Source organism: Meriones unguiculatus, chromosome 1 (assembly GCF_030254825.1).
Source record: "Meriones unguiculatus strain TT.TT164.6M chromosome 1, Bangor_MerUng_6.1, whole genome shotgun sequence".
NCBI classification, from domain to species: Eukaryota; Metazoa; Chordata; class Mammalia; order Rodentia; family Muridae; genus Meriones; species Meriones unguiculatus.
This window is the reverse complement of record NC_083349.1, coordinates 25,709,046-25,727,426: the sequence shown is the minus strand read 5'-3', so window position 1 is coordinate 25,727,426 and position 18,381 is coordinate 25,709,046. Positions and strand designations below refer to the sequence as shown.

General features: G+C 54.3%; 1 protein-coding gene across 3 annotated transcripts; it reads left to right on the top strand.

Annotated features, from left to right (window-relative positions):
• Nucleotides 1-3,936: 3,936 nt before the first annotated feature.
• Nucleotides 3,937-16,143, top strand: Rps6ka4 (ribosomal protein S6 kinase A4). 3 transcript variants are annotated; one of them, XM_021642275.2, is made up of 17 exons: nt 3,937-4,101; nt 4,189-4,260; nt 4,945-5,163; nt 5,257-5,372; nt 6,451-6,558; nt 6,777-6,857; nt 6,931-7,034; nt 7,136-7,286; nt 10,273-10,437; nt 12,879-13,007; nt 13,185-13,318; nt 13,417-13,510; nt 13,834-14,007; nt 14,100-14,294; nt 14,537-14,696; nt 14,843-15,006; nt 15,182-16,143. In XM_021642275.2, exons 1-17 carry the CDS (start codon nt 4,047-4,049, stop codon nt 15,380-15,382), a joined length of 2,322 nt encoding a protein of 773 aa, XP_021497950.1. In that variant the 5' UTR covers nt 3,937-4,046; the 3' UTR covers nt 15,383-16,143. The 3 variants fall into 3 exon arrangements, with proteins under 3 accessions (XP_021497950.1, XP_060241452.1, XP_060241458.1); XM_060385469.1 differs by having other exon boundaries at nt 3,974-4,101; nt 4,189-4,214; XM_060385475.1 differs by lacking the exons at nt 3,937-4,101; nt 4,945-5,163; nt 5,257-5,372.
• The last annotated feature ends 2,238 nt before the right edge of the window (nt 16,144-18,381 follow it).

Sequence of the window (18,381 nt, the reverse complement as noted above, 5' to 3'; positions counted from 1 at the left end):
TCTGGGCTTTGTGTCTGCTGGCTGGGTCTGGGAGACTGGAGGTGCTGTGGATTCCTATTGGTGGGCTGCTGCAGCCAGAGAGCCATGCCTGGACCAGGTAGCAAAAGGAATTACAGTGTGACCATTTGACCTTGGCAAAGGCTGGATGTGCTGGCCGGGTGATCAGCCAATGGTGGGCAGGGCCTGGGTAGGCATTCAGCAGTGGATGAGACCTGGGACAGTCATGTTGGCTGGCCTTGACCCGGTTTCTCAGAGCACCTCCTCTCTCTCTTCGCATCCCCCAACCTTCTCATCTCCTTTCCCCTGCCCCTTTGGGGTTGAGCCCTGCCTCAGGGAGCTCGCTCTGGTAAGGGGGTGCTATAAGAGGTGGTAGGCCACATCTCTGAGCTGGGTCCCTAGGACAATGATTGGGAAGGGGAACTGATATAGTTAGCTTTAGCTGTCAACCTGACACCCGGGAGGAGGAAACTTACCTGAGGAACTGCCACCAGCAGATTGGCATATGGGCATTGTGTATGGAGGCATTCTCTTGACTGCTAATTGTAGGTAGGCTAAGTCCACTGTGATGGTACGTCCCTAAGCAGGTGTACACACACACACACACACACACACACACACACACGTGCTAGCAGAGGGGCTAGAGAGATGGCTCAATACTTGCTGTTCTTCCGGAAGGCCCAGGTTCAGTTCCCAGCCACGCTGGGTAGCTCGAAGGTGTCTGTAACCCCAGCCCTAGGGAATGCCTCTGGGCCTCCTGTGCATACACCCACATGTAGGCACACATACCTACACATAATTAAAAATAATAAAAATATTAAAGAGAAAGAAAGAAAGAAAAAAGCTGTTTGAGGTCAAAGGAAGCAATCCAGTAGATAGCGTTGCTCCGTGGTTTCTGCTTCAGTTGCTACCTCCATGTTCCTGCCTCGGCTTGGCTTGCAGGACTGTGACCTGTAAGCCAGACAAACCTTTTCTTCCCCGGGTTGCTTTTTGTCAGAGTGTTTTTATCTGGCCACAGAGAAGCAAACTAATCTAGAAGTTGGTACCTGGGATGTGGGGCATTGCTGTGAGCGACCTGAACATGTGACTTTCATGTCATTGACTGCTTTGTGGGAAGAAGGGAGAGGGTTTTGGAACTTTGCCCTAGAAAGGTCATTGAGTGCTCAGAGCTTAAAGAACTGTTGTGGGAGCTTGGAAGATCATGTTAAGAGCCATGCAGACAAGAGGCCTGGCCTGTGGAGTTTCAGAGGGAAGTTTTACAGTCCTTCAGTGTTTATCAGGGTTGTCCCTGTGATATATTTTAATTAAGAACCAATGAAAGTAATCCGGGTGCTGATGGCTCAAGCCTTTAATCCCAGCACTCAGGAGGCAGAAGCAGGAAGATCTCTGAGTTTGAGGGCAGCCTGGACTACAGAGAAAGTTCCAGGATACCAGGGCTACACAGAGAAACCCTGTCTTGAAAACCAAACCAAACCAAACCAAACCAAACCAAACCAAACCAAACCAAACCAAAAAAGAATCAGTGGAAGTGAAACCTTTGCTTTACAGAGACAATGGATATTTGTTAGCTAGGGTTGAAAGAACAAAACCATTGAGGCAGTCTTATGGGAAGTGTTTCCCAGGGTCATCACACAGAAGCTGCCGCCTAGTGCAGGGTCAAGGCTGCATCTCAAGCTGTCAGAAGAACTTGGCTAAAATGTGTAAGAGCCTCCCACATGGTGCTGAAGGCATGGAAGGCCCATGCTTAGACAGCTGGGGCTTGGTAACGTGGAGCAGGGTTAGAGTCCCTGAAGAGAGGCTAGGCGGCCTCTGGTGAAGGTGCAATGTCAGATGCCCCGGAGACCTCAGGGTATTGGAGATGCCAGGACTGTGAGATGCATGTCAAGGACAGCAGCAGTAGGGGAAGGGAGCTGACTTAAGCCTTCAAGATCAGCTCTGTGTGCTGGAGATGGCAGGCCAGACGAGCAGAGCTTCCTGAGCGCAGCTTTGGAGCCAGAAGAACATGAGTGAGTTCCAGATGCTACACACTAAGATACAGGCTTTGAAGTCAGTACTTGATGCTGGGTTTTGCTTGATCTGATTGTATCTGTGTCCTGGTTCTTCCTCTTTGAAATAAAAGTACGTGACTATTTTGGATTTTACAGCCCACATTTAAGAAACTAGTCTATTTAAAAAAGAGAATCTAGACTATCAAGTCATTGCATTTTTATATTTATTTATTTATTTACTTATTTATTTTTGAGACAGGGTTTCTCTGTGTAGCCCTGGCTTTCCTGGGACTTGCTCTGTAGACCCAAGCTGGCCTCAAACTCAGAGATCCAACCTGCCTCTGCCTCCTGAGTGCTGGATTAAAGGCATGCACTACCACTGCCCAGCTGTCTTTTTCTTTCTTTTTTTTTATTATAATTTTAATTTAATCTAATTTTATGTGCACTGATGTTTTTGCCTGCATTCTTGTCTGTGTGAGGGTGTCAGGTCCCCTGGGACTGGAGTTACAGACAGATGTGAGCTGCCATATGGATGCTGGGAACTGAACCTGGGTCCTCTGGAGGAACAGTCAGTGCTTTTAACCATTGAGCCATCTCTTCAGACCCTGGACTGTTTTTTATATTGTGATATTAACACATAATATGGGCTCCTGGGGACAAATAAGAAAAGAAAGGTTATGCTTTAACAGAGATGCGCTTGTGTGTCAAAGTTGACAAGCTGTGGAATGTCATAGTTCACTTGTCAAACTTGACACCTAGGAAGAGGAAACCTCACCGCTGAGGAATTGTCTCCATCCGATTGGCCTGTGGGCATGTCTGTGGGGACATTTTCTTGATTATTAATTGATGTAGGAGGCCCTCATTTTCTGTGGGTGGTACCTCCCTAAATAGGTGGGCTTGGGTTGTGTAATAAAACTAGCTGAGCGAGCCAAGGGATGCGAGCCAGTAAGCAGTGTTCCTCCATGGTCTCTGTTTCAGTCCCCTTCCCCACGCTCCAGCCTGGAGTTCTTGCCTTGGCGTCCCTCGATTAAGGACTGTAACCTACAAGCCAGATAACTGCCCCCCTGCCCCAAGCTGCTTTCAGTCAGAGTGTTTTATCACTGCAACACAGAAGCAGGCTGATTCAGGGGCAGTTAGGCTGGGTGGCAGGATGTGAGTCAGGGCACCTGAGGCCGCCCAAGGGAGGGTGGGGCTCTCTGCAAAGGTGGAGCGGGCTCCTTGAGCAATCAGCCCTGCAGGCTCCCTCTTTAATTTTTTTTTTGAAATTAGATTTATTTTATATTATGCATTATATAATTATACATTATACATATACAAATAATAAATACGTTATATTATGTGTGTTTGCATTGTATGGGGTGCAGGCTAATATAGATCTAAGGACGGCTTGTGGGAGTCAGTTCTCCCTTTCTACCTGTGGGAACCAGGCATCCGACTCAGATGGTCTCCTTTGGAGCAAAAGCAACTTTATGCATGTAAAGTGGCTTCCTTTTTTTGAAGCGTACTCTCAAGATCCCCTTTGTCCGCCCGGCATCAAGAGCCTAGGGCTCCTGTGTCCAGGGGATATAAAGATCTCTGCTGTATTTGCTGAGGCTAAGGAATGGTCCTAAAGAAGGAGGTGGGCTGTGATTTGTGTCAGGTGGCTAAGAGGAGCAGAAGAGGCATGGTCGCCACGTGTGAGGCAGGGCTCCAGGAGCCTGGGTGGGCAGCCCTCCCCCAATCCTGGGACACACACCTCTGGTGTCCCCCACATCCTGCTGGACACCTGGATTGGAGGCTTACTCCTGCTGCAGCCAGGTGTCATCCAGAGGCCCTGCGTGGCTCTCACTGGTCCCGGGGCTGGGAGACCCTGCCACCCCCTCTGGCTAGCCCACTCGCAGCCCGGCTCCGTCACGTTCCAGCCGCCTGACTAAGGCCTCGCGGGGCGGGGAGCCGGGAGGCGGTGCCGGCGCCTGCTCGGCCCCGGAGGCGGCACCAGGAAGCACCCGCCCCGGCCGGAGCCGCCATGTAACCGGCGCCGCCCGGAGCCCCAGCCGCGCGGGCCCCATCGACCCGCCCGCCATGGGAGACGAGGATGAAGACGAGAGCTGTGCGGTGGAGCTGCAGATCACGGAAGGTGGGTGCGGGATCCCGAGGCGGCTGCCCCGGGCGGGTGGCAAGAGTCAGCGACCAGCTGGACCCATTCGCCCCCCTGTGCCCGCAGCTAACCTGACCGGGCATGAGGAGAAGGTGAGCGTGGAGAACTTCGCGCTGCTCAAGGTGCTGGGCACGGGAGGTGAGAAACCGCGTTCCCTGGGCTAGTGCCCCTGGCATGGTGCTTTGGGCCTCCTGTCCGCTCACTCGCCTGGGCCTGGGCCTGGGCCTGGCTGATGGGGGTGGTACCCCCACCCTTTCCCGGCATAGCTCCCCTTGCCTGCCCCGCCCTACCGTACCAAGGTTCCATGCCCAGTTGTAGGGCGTCCACGTTGACATGACTCCTCTCTGCAAAGTCCTGCCAGTGCATGACCCCCTGCCTCGATTTCCTAGTCTCTTTGGGGGTTTGACTTTCTCCCAAGAGTTTTGCATAGCCCCCCCGCCCCCCCCCCCGCTTCTCCCCTTGCGGGCCCCACTCTTGTATTTTGCAAATCCCCCAGTCCAGAGTTTGCATACCCCTCCGCTGTCTGGGAGCGCGCTCTGCCTCCGGTGCCAGCGTTTTCATCCTGTCTCAGCCCTCTGCTGGTCCCAGGGTTGCGCGTGCCCCGCCCCCTTCCCGCCCCTCAGGCCTTCTGGAGTTGCCCGCTTCCCAGGCTAGCTTGCACTGCACATTGCTTCTCAGGCTTAGCTGAGCACCCTCCAGGAAGGAGCTCACCTTAGAAGGCTCTGTCAGCCTTTTGCACCCCCTCCCTCCCCCTTCCCGCCAGTCTGCACCGCCCTCGCACTCACAACCCACCTTCCATCCGCTTGCTTGCTGCTCCCACAGCCTACGGGAAGGTGTTCCTGGTGCGGAAGGCGGGTGGGCATGATGCGGGCAAGCTCTATGCCATGAAGGTGCTACGCAAGGCAGCGTTGGTGCAGCGCGCCAAGACTCAGGAGCACACCCGCACCGAACGCTCGGTGCTGGAGCTGGTGCGCCAGGCGCCCTTTCTGGTCACACTGCACTACGCCTTCCAGACGGATGCCAAGCTGCACCTCATCCTGGGTGAGGGCCTGTCACCACCCGGCTTTGGAGGGGGATGGGAATTAGGTTAGGCTACCTTATAGGGGACCATCTCAACCTCTCCTGCACCCCCAGACTATGTGAGCGGTGGAGAGATGTTCACTCACCTCTACCAGCGCCAGTACTTCAAGGAGGCTGAGGTGCGAGTGTATGGGGGTGAGATTGTGCTGGCCCTGGAACACCTCCACAAGGTAATAGAGGGCCCTGGCATTTCACTGCCTGCTCTCTGGGAACTGCCCTGAGCCGAATGAGGGGCTTCCTGTTTCAGGGGTGGCCTGGGTGGGGAATCTTGAACAAACTGCTTGCCTTGGCCTCTGGGCATGAAATAGCATTACCTGGAAGGGTCCCCTGCCCCAGGGCCTTCTGGAAGGGGCTTTCCTCCAACAGGAACTTAGGCTTAGTTTTATGGAGACTTCCTCAAGTGGTGACCTCAGACCTCAGTCCCCAAGGGCTCTGAAATGGGGCTTTTTGTTCACACCAAGTTTTTTGGAGACCTTGGGGCCTGTGCCACAGGGCCTTCCTGCTTTATATCGTCAGTGACCCTTTTTTACCCTTTTCTTGTTTGTTTATTATTACACGTATGTGTGATGTGTGGAGGTGCATATGTGTCACAGTGTGTATTCAGGTCAGATTCTGTGACATTACTTATCTCCTTCCACCTTTTACATGGTTTCTGGGGATCAAACTCGGGTTGTCAGGCAAACACTTTATCTGCCGAGCCATCTCGATGGCTGCACCCTCAGCCATCTCCTGTACCCAAGCTGGCTTTGAAATCCTTCTGTTGTCAAGAATGACCTTGAACTTCTGATCCTGCTGCCTCCGTGGCTTCAGTATGGAGATCACCGGCATGTGCCACCATGCCCAGTTTTATACAGTGCTGGGGAGGCAACCTCGGGCCCCATGCTAGACTAGCACCCAGCCCCAGGCCTTACTTCTTTTTCTCTTTTCTTTCTTTTGTTTTTGTTTTTGTGCTTTAGAGAGGGTCTTACTCTGAATCTCAGCTCTTCAGATAATCTCCGACTAGCCTAGCCTGGCCTCCTGCCATAGCCTCCAAGGTACTAGGATGAGAGGCGTGAGCTTACATGCCTGGATTCAGTGGCTTTTCTTACCTAACAGCTAGCTCTGCCCAGGCTTCATAGTGCTCTGGAGAGCACCCTGCAGGCTAAAGATCTTCAGGGCATCTCTTTATCCCAAGTGGAGATGCGCAGGGCTGTGGCTGTGGAGGGGGTCTTTCAGGCTGCTGCTCAGTCTCCCTTTTGCTTCTGCCAGCTGGGCATCATCTACCGTGACCTGAAGCTGGAGAATGTCTTACTTGACTCGGAAGGTCACATCGTCCTCACCGACTTTGGGCTGAGCAAGGAGTTCCTGTCAGAGGAGGTGAGTGGATGATAAACTTGACCCATGGTGCTCCCAGCCAGGCCTCTGTCCTGCTCCCTCCATATCAGTACCCTGGGGGCTGCAGGGTGGACGGTATAAAGGTTCCCACTGTTTTCCCAGCATCATCCAGAGCTGAGCAAGTTCTGCTCTACGCCTTTAGGGCCTTTGGGGCTGTGGGAGAGTATAAGGTATCCACATGGGTCCTCTCGGCTTCACAGAAAGAGCGGACCTTCTCCTTCTGTGGCACGATCGAGTACATGGCCCCTGAAATCATCCGAAGCAAGGCCGGACATGGCAAGGTGGGTTGTCTGGGCGAAGGTGGCAGGGGTGAGGCTGAGCGCCCAGGGCCTTCACTCCGGCTCTGCTCCATAGGCCGTGGACTGGTGGAGCCTGGGCATCCTGCTCTTCGAGCTGCTGACGGGGGCCTCGCCCTTCACACTGGAGGGCGAGAGGAACACCCAGGCCGAGGTGTCTCGGTACGTTGTACGGCTCACGGAGGGCAGCTGAGGGCTCTAGGCCTGCCTGGGTTGGGCTGGGAGGGGGCTCGCTACCCCTGACACCCCGCCCATCCTCCCAGACGGATCTTGAAGTGCTCCCCTCCCTTCCCCCTCCGGATTGGGCCTGTGGCACAGGACCTGCTACAGCGGCTGCTGTGCAAGGACCCTAAGAAGAGGTTGGGCGCAGGTCCCCAGGGTGCGCAGGAAGTCAAGAGTCACCCCTTTTTCCAGGTGAGACTTTATCCTACACCTCTGTAGGCTGGGCTGCAGCATGGGTGGCACAAGTGTATTGCATCTTTTTCTGATGTTCCGCACGGTACGGGGTCTAAGGGCAGAATGTGGGCACCCCACCATCCTCAGGCCCCTCTCACGGGCAGCTCCCTGAGAATGTCGGAACTGGCATGGAGCCCTCTCATCAGACCTCACTGCATGTCTTCTCCTAGATGCTGCCTTTTTCTGTTTACATGTAGGCATCAGATTTGGCATCTGTCTGACGTGGCAACGGGAACATCCATTCGTGGGTATTTCCTGTGGCCAGGCCCTCTGCCTCCATGCTGGGGTCCCAGCCTGGGAGGGCCTCCTGGGTTGCCCTCAGACCAGAGTGTTCCTCTCCCAAGCCAACATGGCTCTAGGCAGAGGTGTGGGCAGGAGTGGGACTCAGGATGCTGCTGAGCAGGGTCCACTTCCTTCAGGGAATTTCTGGAACACCCCCAAGCTCAGACGGGGTGCTGGGAGAGTGCTCACCTGTCATTCTGCAGGGGCCCCAAGGATTTGAGGCATGGCACTTGGAGTGGCTGTTCCCTCTTTCTGCCCTTTCTTTGGACAAGCTCTTTGGAGGCTACTGCACATATATACTTACCTGACACCGCACAATACAACCACACATAGCGATACACACACATGCATATATACATATGTGTACAATGGGGTGGTGGTGAGGAAGAGCTTCTTCTTACCTGAAAGAAAGCCACGCTAGGCTGTCTTTAAGAATCCAAGCTCTTTTTCTTTCCTCCATATTTAGCATACCATTTTCATTCCCAGGGTTGCTTTGTGACGCCAAAGGGCTGCTGAAGCTCTTGCTATTTAGACTGCTTCTCCTGCAAGAAGCAATAAGAGGGGGCTGGAGAGATAGCTCAGAGGTTAGGAACACTGACTGTACTCCCAAAGGTCCTGAGTTCAAATCCCAGCAACCACATGGTGGTTCATAACCATTTGGTGCCCTCTTCTGGTGTGCAGGCAAAATGTGAAAGATTCTCAGGGTGCTACCTGTCACACTGAGATTCTCTTGGGGGGTGGGGAGAGCTGGTGTTTGCCAGCTCCTCACCTCCCCCTCAAGGTGCTTCCTAGGCTCCACCCAACAGCATTTGCTATGGAGCTATTGGGTGCAGCAAGTTACAAGGAAGTGTTTGTAAGGTGGTGCATCTTGGTTGCATTGGGATTATGGTGCTAAAAAAAGACAGGGAAATGGATGCCGGCAGAAGATTAGTTAGCTCTGTTACATTAGCTTAAACATACATAAAAGGGCAGGTGCTCACTCCCAGGAGTGAAAATCCAAAGAAAAGCGTTTCTTTATTTAGGGATATTTGTACCATGTGGGGGCCAGGAGAAAGCATTAGACTAGTTACAGACCATGATGAGCGGCTAGCTGGGTGCTGGAAAGTGAACCTGGGTCCTCTGGAAGAGCAGCAGCCAGGGCTCTTACCCCCTGAGCCGTCTCTCCTGGCCCACCTTGTGTTATGATGTCACTTGCTTTACAGGTTCAGGAACAGACAGTGTGGCGAATGGGAGCTCTGCAAGGGGGGAAAGGCGGGAGTGGGGCAGGAAGGCTGCCTTCTCCAATGTCAGCGCCTTTGCTCCTGCGGAGTTGCCCACTGAGAGGAGACGGGGGCCTCCACATCCTGCCCTCTGACTGCTTAATGAATGTTATGTCAGAAACAGATGGACTCATTTGCGTCTCTCCACAGCATCAGGATTTATTGAGTAACAATAAATTCTCAAGCTGCATCGGTCTGATTGGCTGATGTCTGCCAGGTAATCCAGTATCACTTGGGAGCTGGATATTGGCAGTCACGAGTTTCTTTCTTTTTTTTTTTTTAAGCTTATTTTTGTGCTGGGTATCCTGGTATATGTCTTTAATCTTAGCACTTGGGCAGATCTCCATGAGTTCAAGGCCAACCTGGTCTACACAGTGAGTTCCAGGACAGCCAGGGTTCTATAGAGACCTTGTCTCCTGGACATGGATGTGGAGGGAGGTCAGAGGTCAACTTGTAGGACTCAGTTTGCTCCTTCCACTATGAGCGTTCCAGCTAGTGAGGTCAGGTTGTCAGGCTCGCTGGTGAGCGCCTTTGTCTAGGGAGCCATCTCACCTGGCCTTTTATTCTCATTGCAGTTATCAATGTCAGTTCTCTGAGCACTGTCCCACATGCCACAGGATAGTTTGCAGAATGGCTAAGAAAGGGTTAAAGAGGCTTCACCTCTGAGGTTGTCCTGAAGGCACAGAGCAGATGCAGGGCCAGGCAACAGGCTGTTTCCGGGGTGAGTCTGAAGTGGGCTGAATGTCACTGAAGGAGAAGCCAGGCCTGGGCCTGGGTCAGAGGCAGGAGTCCTCTGCTGTGGCAGTTTCCTGGATGAGGTTGTTGTCTGTGACCCAGTGACTAGGTGGCAGGTCAGCCACATTTTGGTCTTCCGATCCTTCTTTTCATAGTCCCAGGGGAAGAGTTTCCTTTCCATGTGATATGCTCAAGGGTCTGATTTTTCTACTATTCTACCAGGGTCTCAAACTCCTTGTATTTCTGAGCCTCCTGCCTCCATCTCCCCAGGTTTAGGATGACAGGCGTGCCCAGTTTACGAATTCTGAGGATTAGACCAAGGGCTTTGAGCACATACGGAGAAGCAAGCACTCTTCCACCTGAGCTACGCCCCGGCCTCATGGCTTGGTATATTTCCAGGTGTCCTTATTTATTAGATACAAATATTTATCAACTTGTGCCTCTGGCTGTGCTGGCAGGTGGCCGTTGTTTACTTGTATAAATGAGATGTAAAGTCATTCTTTCTCGGCAGTTAGACTCCAAATGGGGTAACTCAGGTCAGGGCTGTGTGGTTACCAAGCAGTCATTCAAGGCTAGGCACAGCCTGAAGGTTCCTGCTCCATATGGCAGAGTGAACCAGAGTGGGTCAGCCTGTTCTTAACCTCTCACCCCTGACCTTTCTTCCCCAGGGTCTGGATTGGGTGGCTCTGGCTGCCAGGAAGATCCCGGCCCCATTCCGGCCCCAGATCCGCTCAGAGTTGGATGTGGGTAATTTTGCAGAGGAATTCACTAAGCTGGAGCCTGTCTACTCCCCTGCTGGCAGCCCCCCACCTGGGGACCCTAGGATCTTTCAGGTGAGTGGGAACCGACCAGACCCCAGATGGAGGAGATGCAGGACATGGCTGCCTGCTTCAGTCCTGCTGCCAGAGTCCCTGCACAGACCCCAGGTTATGCTGAGGACACATCTCCCCAGACTTTTCCACTTCCTGGGGGTGCCTGGGTATTAGGTATTTTGTCTGTTTGTATGTTTATATACCGTGAGATGCCTGGTGCCCAGGGAGGCCAGAAGAGGGTGCCAGATGCCTGGGCACTGGATTACAGACAGCTGTGAACTCCCATGTTGGTGCTGGGATTCAAACCCAGGCCCTTTGGAAGAGCAGCCAGGGCTCTTAGCTGCTGAGTCATCTCTCCACCCCTGTTCCCTTTATGTAGTCGGGACTAAGCGTAGGGCTTTACTGTGCTAAGGAGTGCTCTGCCACTAGCCTCTTTTTGCTTTTTATTTTGAGACATGGCCTTGATGGTCTTGAACTTTCCACCCAACTGCTTCAGTCTCCCAAGTAGCTGAAAGACAGGCCTGTGCCTCTAGGCTTTCCATTTCCTTTCCATTCCACCATTTCCTTGTTCTATAAAAATATTGCTTTAGGGTCTAGAGAGATGACTCAGTGGTTAAGAGCACTGGCTGCTCTTGCGGACGACAGGAGTTCAGTTCCCAGCACCTACATGGTAATTCACAACCATCTGCAACTCTAGTTCTAGGGGACTTATCTGACGCCCTCCTCTGGCCTCTGAGGGCACTGCACACATGTGCTGCACAGACGTGCATGCAAGCAAAACATCCCACACATATAGAATAAGTAAGTAAATAAATAATATTGCTTTAAGTTGTTAAGGTCTGAGAATGTAGCTCAGTTGGCAGAGAGCTTGCTCTGCATATGTAAAGCTTGGGTTTAGTCCCGGGACTTCATAAACCGGGTGGGTGCTACCACCTGTAATCCCAGCACTCAGGAAGTAGAGGCAAGAGGATCATGAGCTCAGGATCATCCTTTGCTACATATGGAGTTTGAGGCCAGCCTGGGAGACATGGGATTCGGTCTCAAAAATTAGTACTATCTTTCAGAATTGCTAACTAGGCACTCGGGAGAGACGCTCTGTGTGTGCCACAGCCCACCCTACCTGCCTAGAAACTCAGGGCTGAATGACAAGGCTTGCTTGGCTCGGCCTCCAGGGCCCCGGGAGATGTGGCCTAGTGTCAGCTGATTACCCCAGGCTTACCGTTCTCCTACCCGATGCCCCAGACAGTGCCACTGCATATTCCAGAGGCCCCCAGGGACACCTCTGTATTTTTGCCTGCCCCAGAGCAGTCACCTGGCGAGCTCCCCATTGGTCACACCACCTGGCTCCCTGGGACTTCCTTTCCTGTGCACCGCCCTTGAGCTCGGCGCCGCCTGCTGAGCAATTTGACATGACTGGTCTGGAGGTCCCTAAGGACTGGAATTAATTCCCGTGTCCCCCAGGCCTGGGGCTCAGGTCCAGCCTCTAGAACACAGTGTAAACATAATGAGTAAGATTAGAACAATATCGAGTATGGTGGGTCCAGCCAGTTATGATGCTGTAACACTGGTCATGCCAGAACTCAGAGGGCTGGGGCAGGGGGATTGAGAGGTTGAGGCCAGCAGAGTGAGAGTCTGTCTGTGACGGGCACCTATAATGTGATCTGGATGCTGGGGATGAGCCAGTGACCTTAACAGGAGAAAATACCACCCACGTGGAGTCTGTGTTAACGAAACCAGTGGTGCCACCTGTGATGTCCAGCTGCAATCCCAGCACTGGGAAACTGAGTACCAGGCTGACCAAGGCTATATAACACGACCCTGTCTCAAAACAAAGCAAAGACAGCATGGCGGCACAGGCCTTCAATCTCAGAACTGAGGCAGAGCCAGGTGGGATCCCTGTAAGTTCAGACCAGCCTGGTGGATATAGAAGGCCCTGACACAACAAACAAACAAACAAACAACCCAAAACAACAACTAAAACAATGCAGAAACAAAATAATAACAAAAGAAAACTTTGGAATTGCCAGGACATGGGTCTATGAAAGGCAAAGATTGACTTTCTGTTCTCTTTGCCTTTCCTCGGCAGGCCTCCCCCCTCAAACCCCTCTTGCAGAGGAGGCCAGAGTTTGGTTTGAAAGGGTAGAGAGTTGTTTTTGTACCTTGGCAGATACTGCTGAATGATCTTAAGCTACGTGTGTATGCCAACAGGTACAGAGCCCTTGTGTGCAGTCCTGGGCTAGTACTAGTCTGTGCTAGGTACTTTGGGGGTAGAAGACTGTCACTGTGAGGAGAAAAGTGTGTGTGGGGGTGTCACACGCTAGGAGGACAGGCCCCAAGGTGGCATAGCATGTGTCCACACAGGCCGTGTGCGCCTACCCCAACTGCTCCTTTGTGGATGAACTCTGCCCGAGCACTGACTGGCAGCCCTCATGGGCATATGCTTCTGCGGCTCATCCTCGCAGGGATACTCCTTCGTGGCCCCATCCGTCCTCTTCGACCACAACAACGCAGTGATGGCGGATGTGCTAGAGGCACCTGGTGCTGGATGCAGGCCCGGCAGGGCAGCAGTTGCCAGGAGTGCCATGATGCAGGTGGGCTGGCCTGGGGTGGTGGGGGTGGGGGTATTGCTTTTGTTGGAGACCTCTGGGTTGGGAGACCCTGGCCAGGTTCCACCGGTTGCTGGTTGTATTCCTTGGGTGTGGGCTGTCCGACATGAAGTGGCCGCCCAGATGCAGGGTGAGACTCCTAACGGCCCCCTTTGCCTCCAGGATTCGCCCTTCTTCCAGCAGTATGAGCTGGACCTCCGGGAGCCCGCGCTGGGGCAGGGCAGCTTCTCCGTGTGTCGGCGATGTCGCCAGCGCCAGAGCGGCCAGGAATTCGCTGTCAAGATCCTCAGCCGCAGGTGGGAGCCAGCCCTCTGTGGGCGGAGCCCTCTGTGGCCGGAGAGGCTTGGGGATAGCGCTTAGCAGGTCACTGTAATGCCCCCTGCTTTGTCTCCAGGCTGGAGGAGAACGCGCAGCGTGAGGTGGCCGCCCTTCGCTTGTGCCAGTCACACCCCAACGTGGTGAATCTGCATGAGGTGCTTCATGACCAGGTGACCGATGCTTGTTAGGGGCAGCCTATGGAGTTGGGGGGTGGGAGAGAAGAGGAAGACCCCAGAAGGGGGAATCTGAGGGGCACAGGGCCTGAGGACTGCGGGATACTGCTGAGGATGGAGGCAGAAAGGAATGTAAGGATGCTCAGGAGGTGGGGCTTAGGGGAGGCGGGTGTTAAACTTGGATTAAAAAAAAGAGGTACCGAAAGGCAGTTAGTTTGCTGGGGGTGGGGCGACGGGGAGTTGTCTGGGAGTGGACTACGGGGTCTCCTGAGATGCCTGGGTCAGCAGGTAGTGGCCGTGACCCGCCGCGCCTTCCGCAGTTGCACACTTACCTGGTCCTGGAGTTGCTGCGGGGCGGGGAGCTGCTGGAGCGCATCCGCAAGAAGCGGCTCTTCAGCGAGTCGGAGGCCAGCCAGATCCTTCGCAGCCTGGTGTCGGCCGTGAGCTTCATGCACGAGGAGGCAGGTGTGGTACACCGCGACCTGAAGCCCGAGGTGGGTGCGGGCCCCGGGCGGCGAGGCAGGACCGGCCGGCAGCTGCGCCAGGGCCGTGCCTCCTCAGACGCTCGCCCGCTTCCCTCCCGTAGAACATCTTGTACGCGGACGACACGCCCGAGGCCTCGGTGAAGATCATCGACTTCGGGTTCGCGCGACTGCGGCCGCAGAGCTCGGCGGGGCCCATGCAGACGCCTTGCTTCACGCTGCAGTACGCAGCCCCTGAGCTGTTGGCGCAGCAGGGCTACGACGAGTCCTGCGATCTTTGGAGCCTGGGTGTCATTCTGGTAAGGTTCTAGGAGGAGCCTGGGGTCACTCTTCCTGATGTCCCCCGAGGCGGGGGACCAGGTGGGTTAGTGGGGGGGGGGGTAGCAGTGTCTTTGAGGACTGGATGCGAGGCAGGGTCTCTGTGACACTGGAACTGAGGTCCCATCACTCTTGGGTCCCTGTGGTGGAGAAGGCGGTGGTGCTGTGGGTGGTGAGGGTCCTTGGCAGCCTGGACCGGTCTCACTCCCTCACCTCCTCCTAGTACATGATGCTGTCCGGGCAGGTTCCCTTCCAAGGGACCTCCAGCCAGGGCGGGCAGAGCCAGGCAGCTGAGATCATGTGCAAGATCCGTGAAGGGCGCTTCTCACTGGATGGGGAAGCCTGGCAGGGTGTGTCGGAGGAAGCCAAGGAGCTGGTCCGAGGTGAGGAGCTGGGGGACTTGGGGCGTGGTTACGGAGGGGAGGTCCTGGGGTTATTTAGGTGAGGCGGACGAGTCCCTGGATCGGGGACAGGTACCGGAGCAGAGTGAGACTCCCTTCCCAGCATGCCCCTCCTCCCTTACCGCTAGGGCTACTGACAGTGGACCCAGCCAAACGGCTGAAGCTTGAGGGGCTACGAAGCAGCTCGTGGCTCCAGGACGGCAGCGCGCGCTCCTCGCCGCCTCTCCGGACGCCGGATGTGCTGGAGTCCTCCGGGCCAGCCGTGCGCTCAGGGGTCAACGCCACTTTCATGGTAAGGGGCGGGCCGCTGGTGGGGGGAGCCCTGCCTTTGATGAGTAGGTGATCCTGACCTCTAGAGGCTGGAGGCCTGGATCCTTGTAGATCTGGGCGCTATCTGAGGCTTGCCAAGGTGAGGAGCAGGCCACCGAATCAGGCCGGATAGGGACACTCATCCTCCCCTTCCCCAGGCGTTCAACCGAGGCAAGCGCGAGGGCTTCTTTCTGAAGAGTGTGGAGAATGCGCCTCTCGCCAAGCGGCGCAAGCAGAAACTCAGGAGCGCAGCCGCCTCCCGCCGCGGCTCCCCAGTGCCTGCCTCCTCGGGTCGCCTACCAGCCTCTGCCTCCAAGGGGACAACCCGCCGAGCCAACGGCCCCTTGTCCCCCTCCTAGCTCCCGCCACTGTGACCCCCTTCCCCTTAGGAGCTGTGACCCGGGAGCCCGGTGCTGCCACCAGACTTCTGCCAGCGACTCCCACTCCGATCCCCAGGAATTGCCCTCCCCTCCCCACCCACTTCAAGACAGAGCAGAAGTATTTTTATAAGCAGAGATTTAAAAAAAAAAAAAAAACGTCTTACCAGATAAGAGTTAGGGACACAGGGAAGCAAGCGTGAGCAGAGTGGAGTTTGGGGCTGCCCCTCCTTGCTGCCTCTTCAGGCGAGAAGTCTCCACCCAGGGGCTGCTCTGCTAAGGAAGGGCGGCCTATCCCAGTCCTAAGTCTGCAGCTGCCATGGGGAAGAAAGCAGGAGCCCCATCCTGTGCTTCCCCGGGGCATCGCCCCTGGGGGGGGGGGTACTCACCAGTATGTCACTTTATGGACTCTGTGCAATTATGTTCACCAAAGACCTGTGCTGGGAATGAGAGAGAGAGAGAGAGAGAGAGAGAGAGAGAGAGAGAGAGACCCTGGGAGTCATTTCTGAGATAACATCACTTTTATGTCACTGGCTTCTCCCCTAGTGAAGCTGAGGAAGGAGGTGCTTGTGGGAGGGCCCCTACCAGGGGAGCCCCTTTCTCACTCACCCATTCCTCATGGGCAGAGCTGTTTCTGGCTGCAGGTGGAGCCTTGGGGTCCTGGGCTGGGCAGCCACAGCCACAGCCTCAGCCCCTCTAGGCTATGCCTTTGACTTTAAAATAAAACTCCATCCATCGCTGCATGTGGCCTCTGTAGTTGGTGTTCGTTCATGGTGAGAGTGTCTGGAGCTGGGGGTGGAGGGACGGGTAGACCTCTGAGAGGGTCAGGAAGGAAGCCTTTGTCACCGAGCCGTGTGCATCTGTGTGCGCAGGTATGCGTGCATTTGTGCATGTTTGCGTGTGGAGCCCTGAGGTCCACATAGCCCACCTTTCCTCCACTGCTCTCCATCTTTAATTTTCCAAAACAGGGTTTCGCTGTGTAGCCCTAGATGTCCTGGAACTCACAGAGATCCAGAGATCTGCCTGTCTCTGCCTCCCAAGTACTGGGATTAAAGGCAAGTGCCACCACCACCCAGCTAATGAATTCATTTTGAGACAGGGTCTCTACATGAGCAAACGCTGGCTGCCCTGGAACTCAGTGTGTAGATCAGGTTGACCTCCAACTCATAGAGGCGCATCTGCTCCCCTTCCCCAAATGCTGGCATTCAAGGAGTGCACCGCCATGGTGGGCCTCCAGCTTTGTCTTTTGAGACAGTGTCTCACTGAACTGAGGGCCACACCTGGCTTTCTTTCTTCTTTCCTTCCTTCCTTCCTTCCTTCCTTCCTTCCTTCCTTCCTTCCTTTCTTTCTCTCTCTCTTTCTTTCTGTTGGTTTTGGGATCCCAACTCATGTCCTCCTCCTACTGCAGGTAATTTATGGACAGGCCCATCATTCTGTTTCATTTGCATGTGTGTGCCTTACACACATGGGGTAGGTACCTATGTTTGGGTGTGCATGTGCCCTTGTGCAGAGGTCTCAGGTTGACGTTGGGGATCTTCCTCAGTTACCCTCCATCTTACTCACTGAACCCAGAGATTGCAGATAGGGCTGGTTTAGCCAAGCACCCCGCTCGCTCCAGAGATCCCTACTTGGCCTTCTGGGCCTCCATGCCTCCTGGAGATCCTTATTCACTCAGCTGACCCCCCACCCCTTCCCCCACTCCTCCCCTCCATCCCAGGCCATTCTGGAACTCGCTGTGTAGCTGAGGATTATCTGATCTGGAATGCCTCAGCCTCCTGCTTCCACCCCCTGAGTGTGTATGTACTTCCATGCTCCAACCTGGTGCTGCATGCATGCTGGGAAAGCACTCAGCCAGACCTGGGGCTTTTTTTTTAAATCCTTTATTTATTTATTTAAAATTTTATTTTACAGGTGTTTCATCTTCTTGTATGTGTGTGCCACGTGCATTCAGTGCCATCTGAAGCCAGCAGAGGGTGCCAGATCCCCCTGGAACTGGAGTTACAAAAAGTTGTGAGGCATCACTTGGGTGCTGGGAATCAAACCCAGGTTCTTGGGGAGAGCAGTGGGTGCTCTTAACCTCAGAGCCACATCTCCTGCCCTGCTCCTGGGTTTTTGACATAAGCCAAACTCATCTCACGTGTGGTCTCAGAAGCTCTGGCCAGGTTTGTGACTAGTGGATAACTTTAACTCACTGAGGCAAAAGTTCAAGCCTGGTTTAGGCCCTTGAAACTACTGAACTCAACACAGCTTCCGGCCAGGCCTGATCTGGGTAAAAACTGTGCTCTGGACCACATTCCCAGTGTCCCCTCTTTATTCAGTCTCTAGCAGTATTTGGGCTTGACTACTTAAGGAGCAGTGGTTCTTGGCCTTCCTAACGCCGAGACTCTTTAGTACAGGTCCTCATGGTGTGGTGACCCCAACCATTAAATTATTTTCGTTGCTACTTCATAACTGTAATTTTGCTATGGTCAGGAATCATCAAGTGAGTGTCTGTGTTTTCAATGGTCTTAGGTGACCCCTGTGAAAGGGGTCCTTTGGCCCCTCCAAAGGAGTCACAACCTGCATGTTGATAACTGCTGCTCTAATGCAAGATGGGGTCCAGCAAGCTCTGGCTGAACCAGGGGATGGGTTTTGAGGAAGTCTGGAGCTGCGCTCTATTGGATGCCATTGAGGGGTGTGGCCATCCTGAGCTAATCATTTCAGTCAAGAACGATTAGCTGCTGATTGGCTTATGGCTGTGGCACAGCTGATTAGCAATGGACATGGACTTCGCCTTTCGAGGCTCCTTGGATGGTGAGTACAAGACCTGCTGGCTTCTTCCATGACCTGTCAGTGGTGAGAGCAGCCTCCTCTCAGGGGAATGATCGTCATTTCTGGGGCAGCTGTGGTCTGAGCACCCTTGCTGGTGCTCTAGGTCAGGGCTTCTGTCCCTACCTTGTGGCTCTGCCGTCCTGGCCTCACCTGGATAGCTTCCTCCTTGC

Bases quoted from the DNA above. Each gene is read 5' to 3' on its own strand.
- Rps6ka4 (XM_021642275.2), top strand. From the start codon at position 4,047: ATGGGAGACGAGGATGAAGACGAGAGCTGTGCGGTGGAGCTGCAGATC. The intron at 7,035-7,135 runs GTACGTTGTACG...CCATCCTCCCAG, and splicing joins ACCCAGGCCGAGGTGTCTCG to ACGGATCTTGAAGTGCTCCC. The intron at 14,008-14,099 runs GTGGGTGCGGGC...TCCCTCCCGTAG, and splicing joins ACCGCGACCTGAAGCCCGAG to AACATCTTGTACGCGGACGA.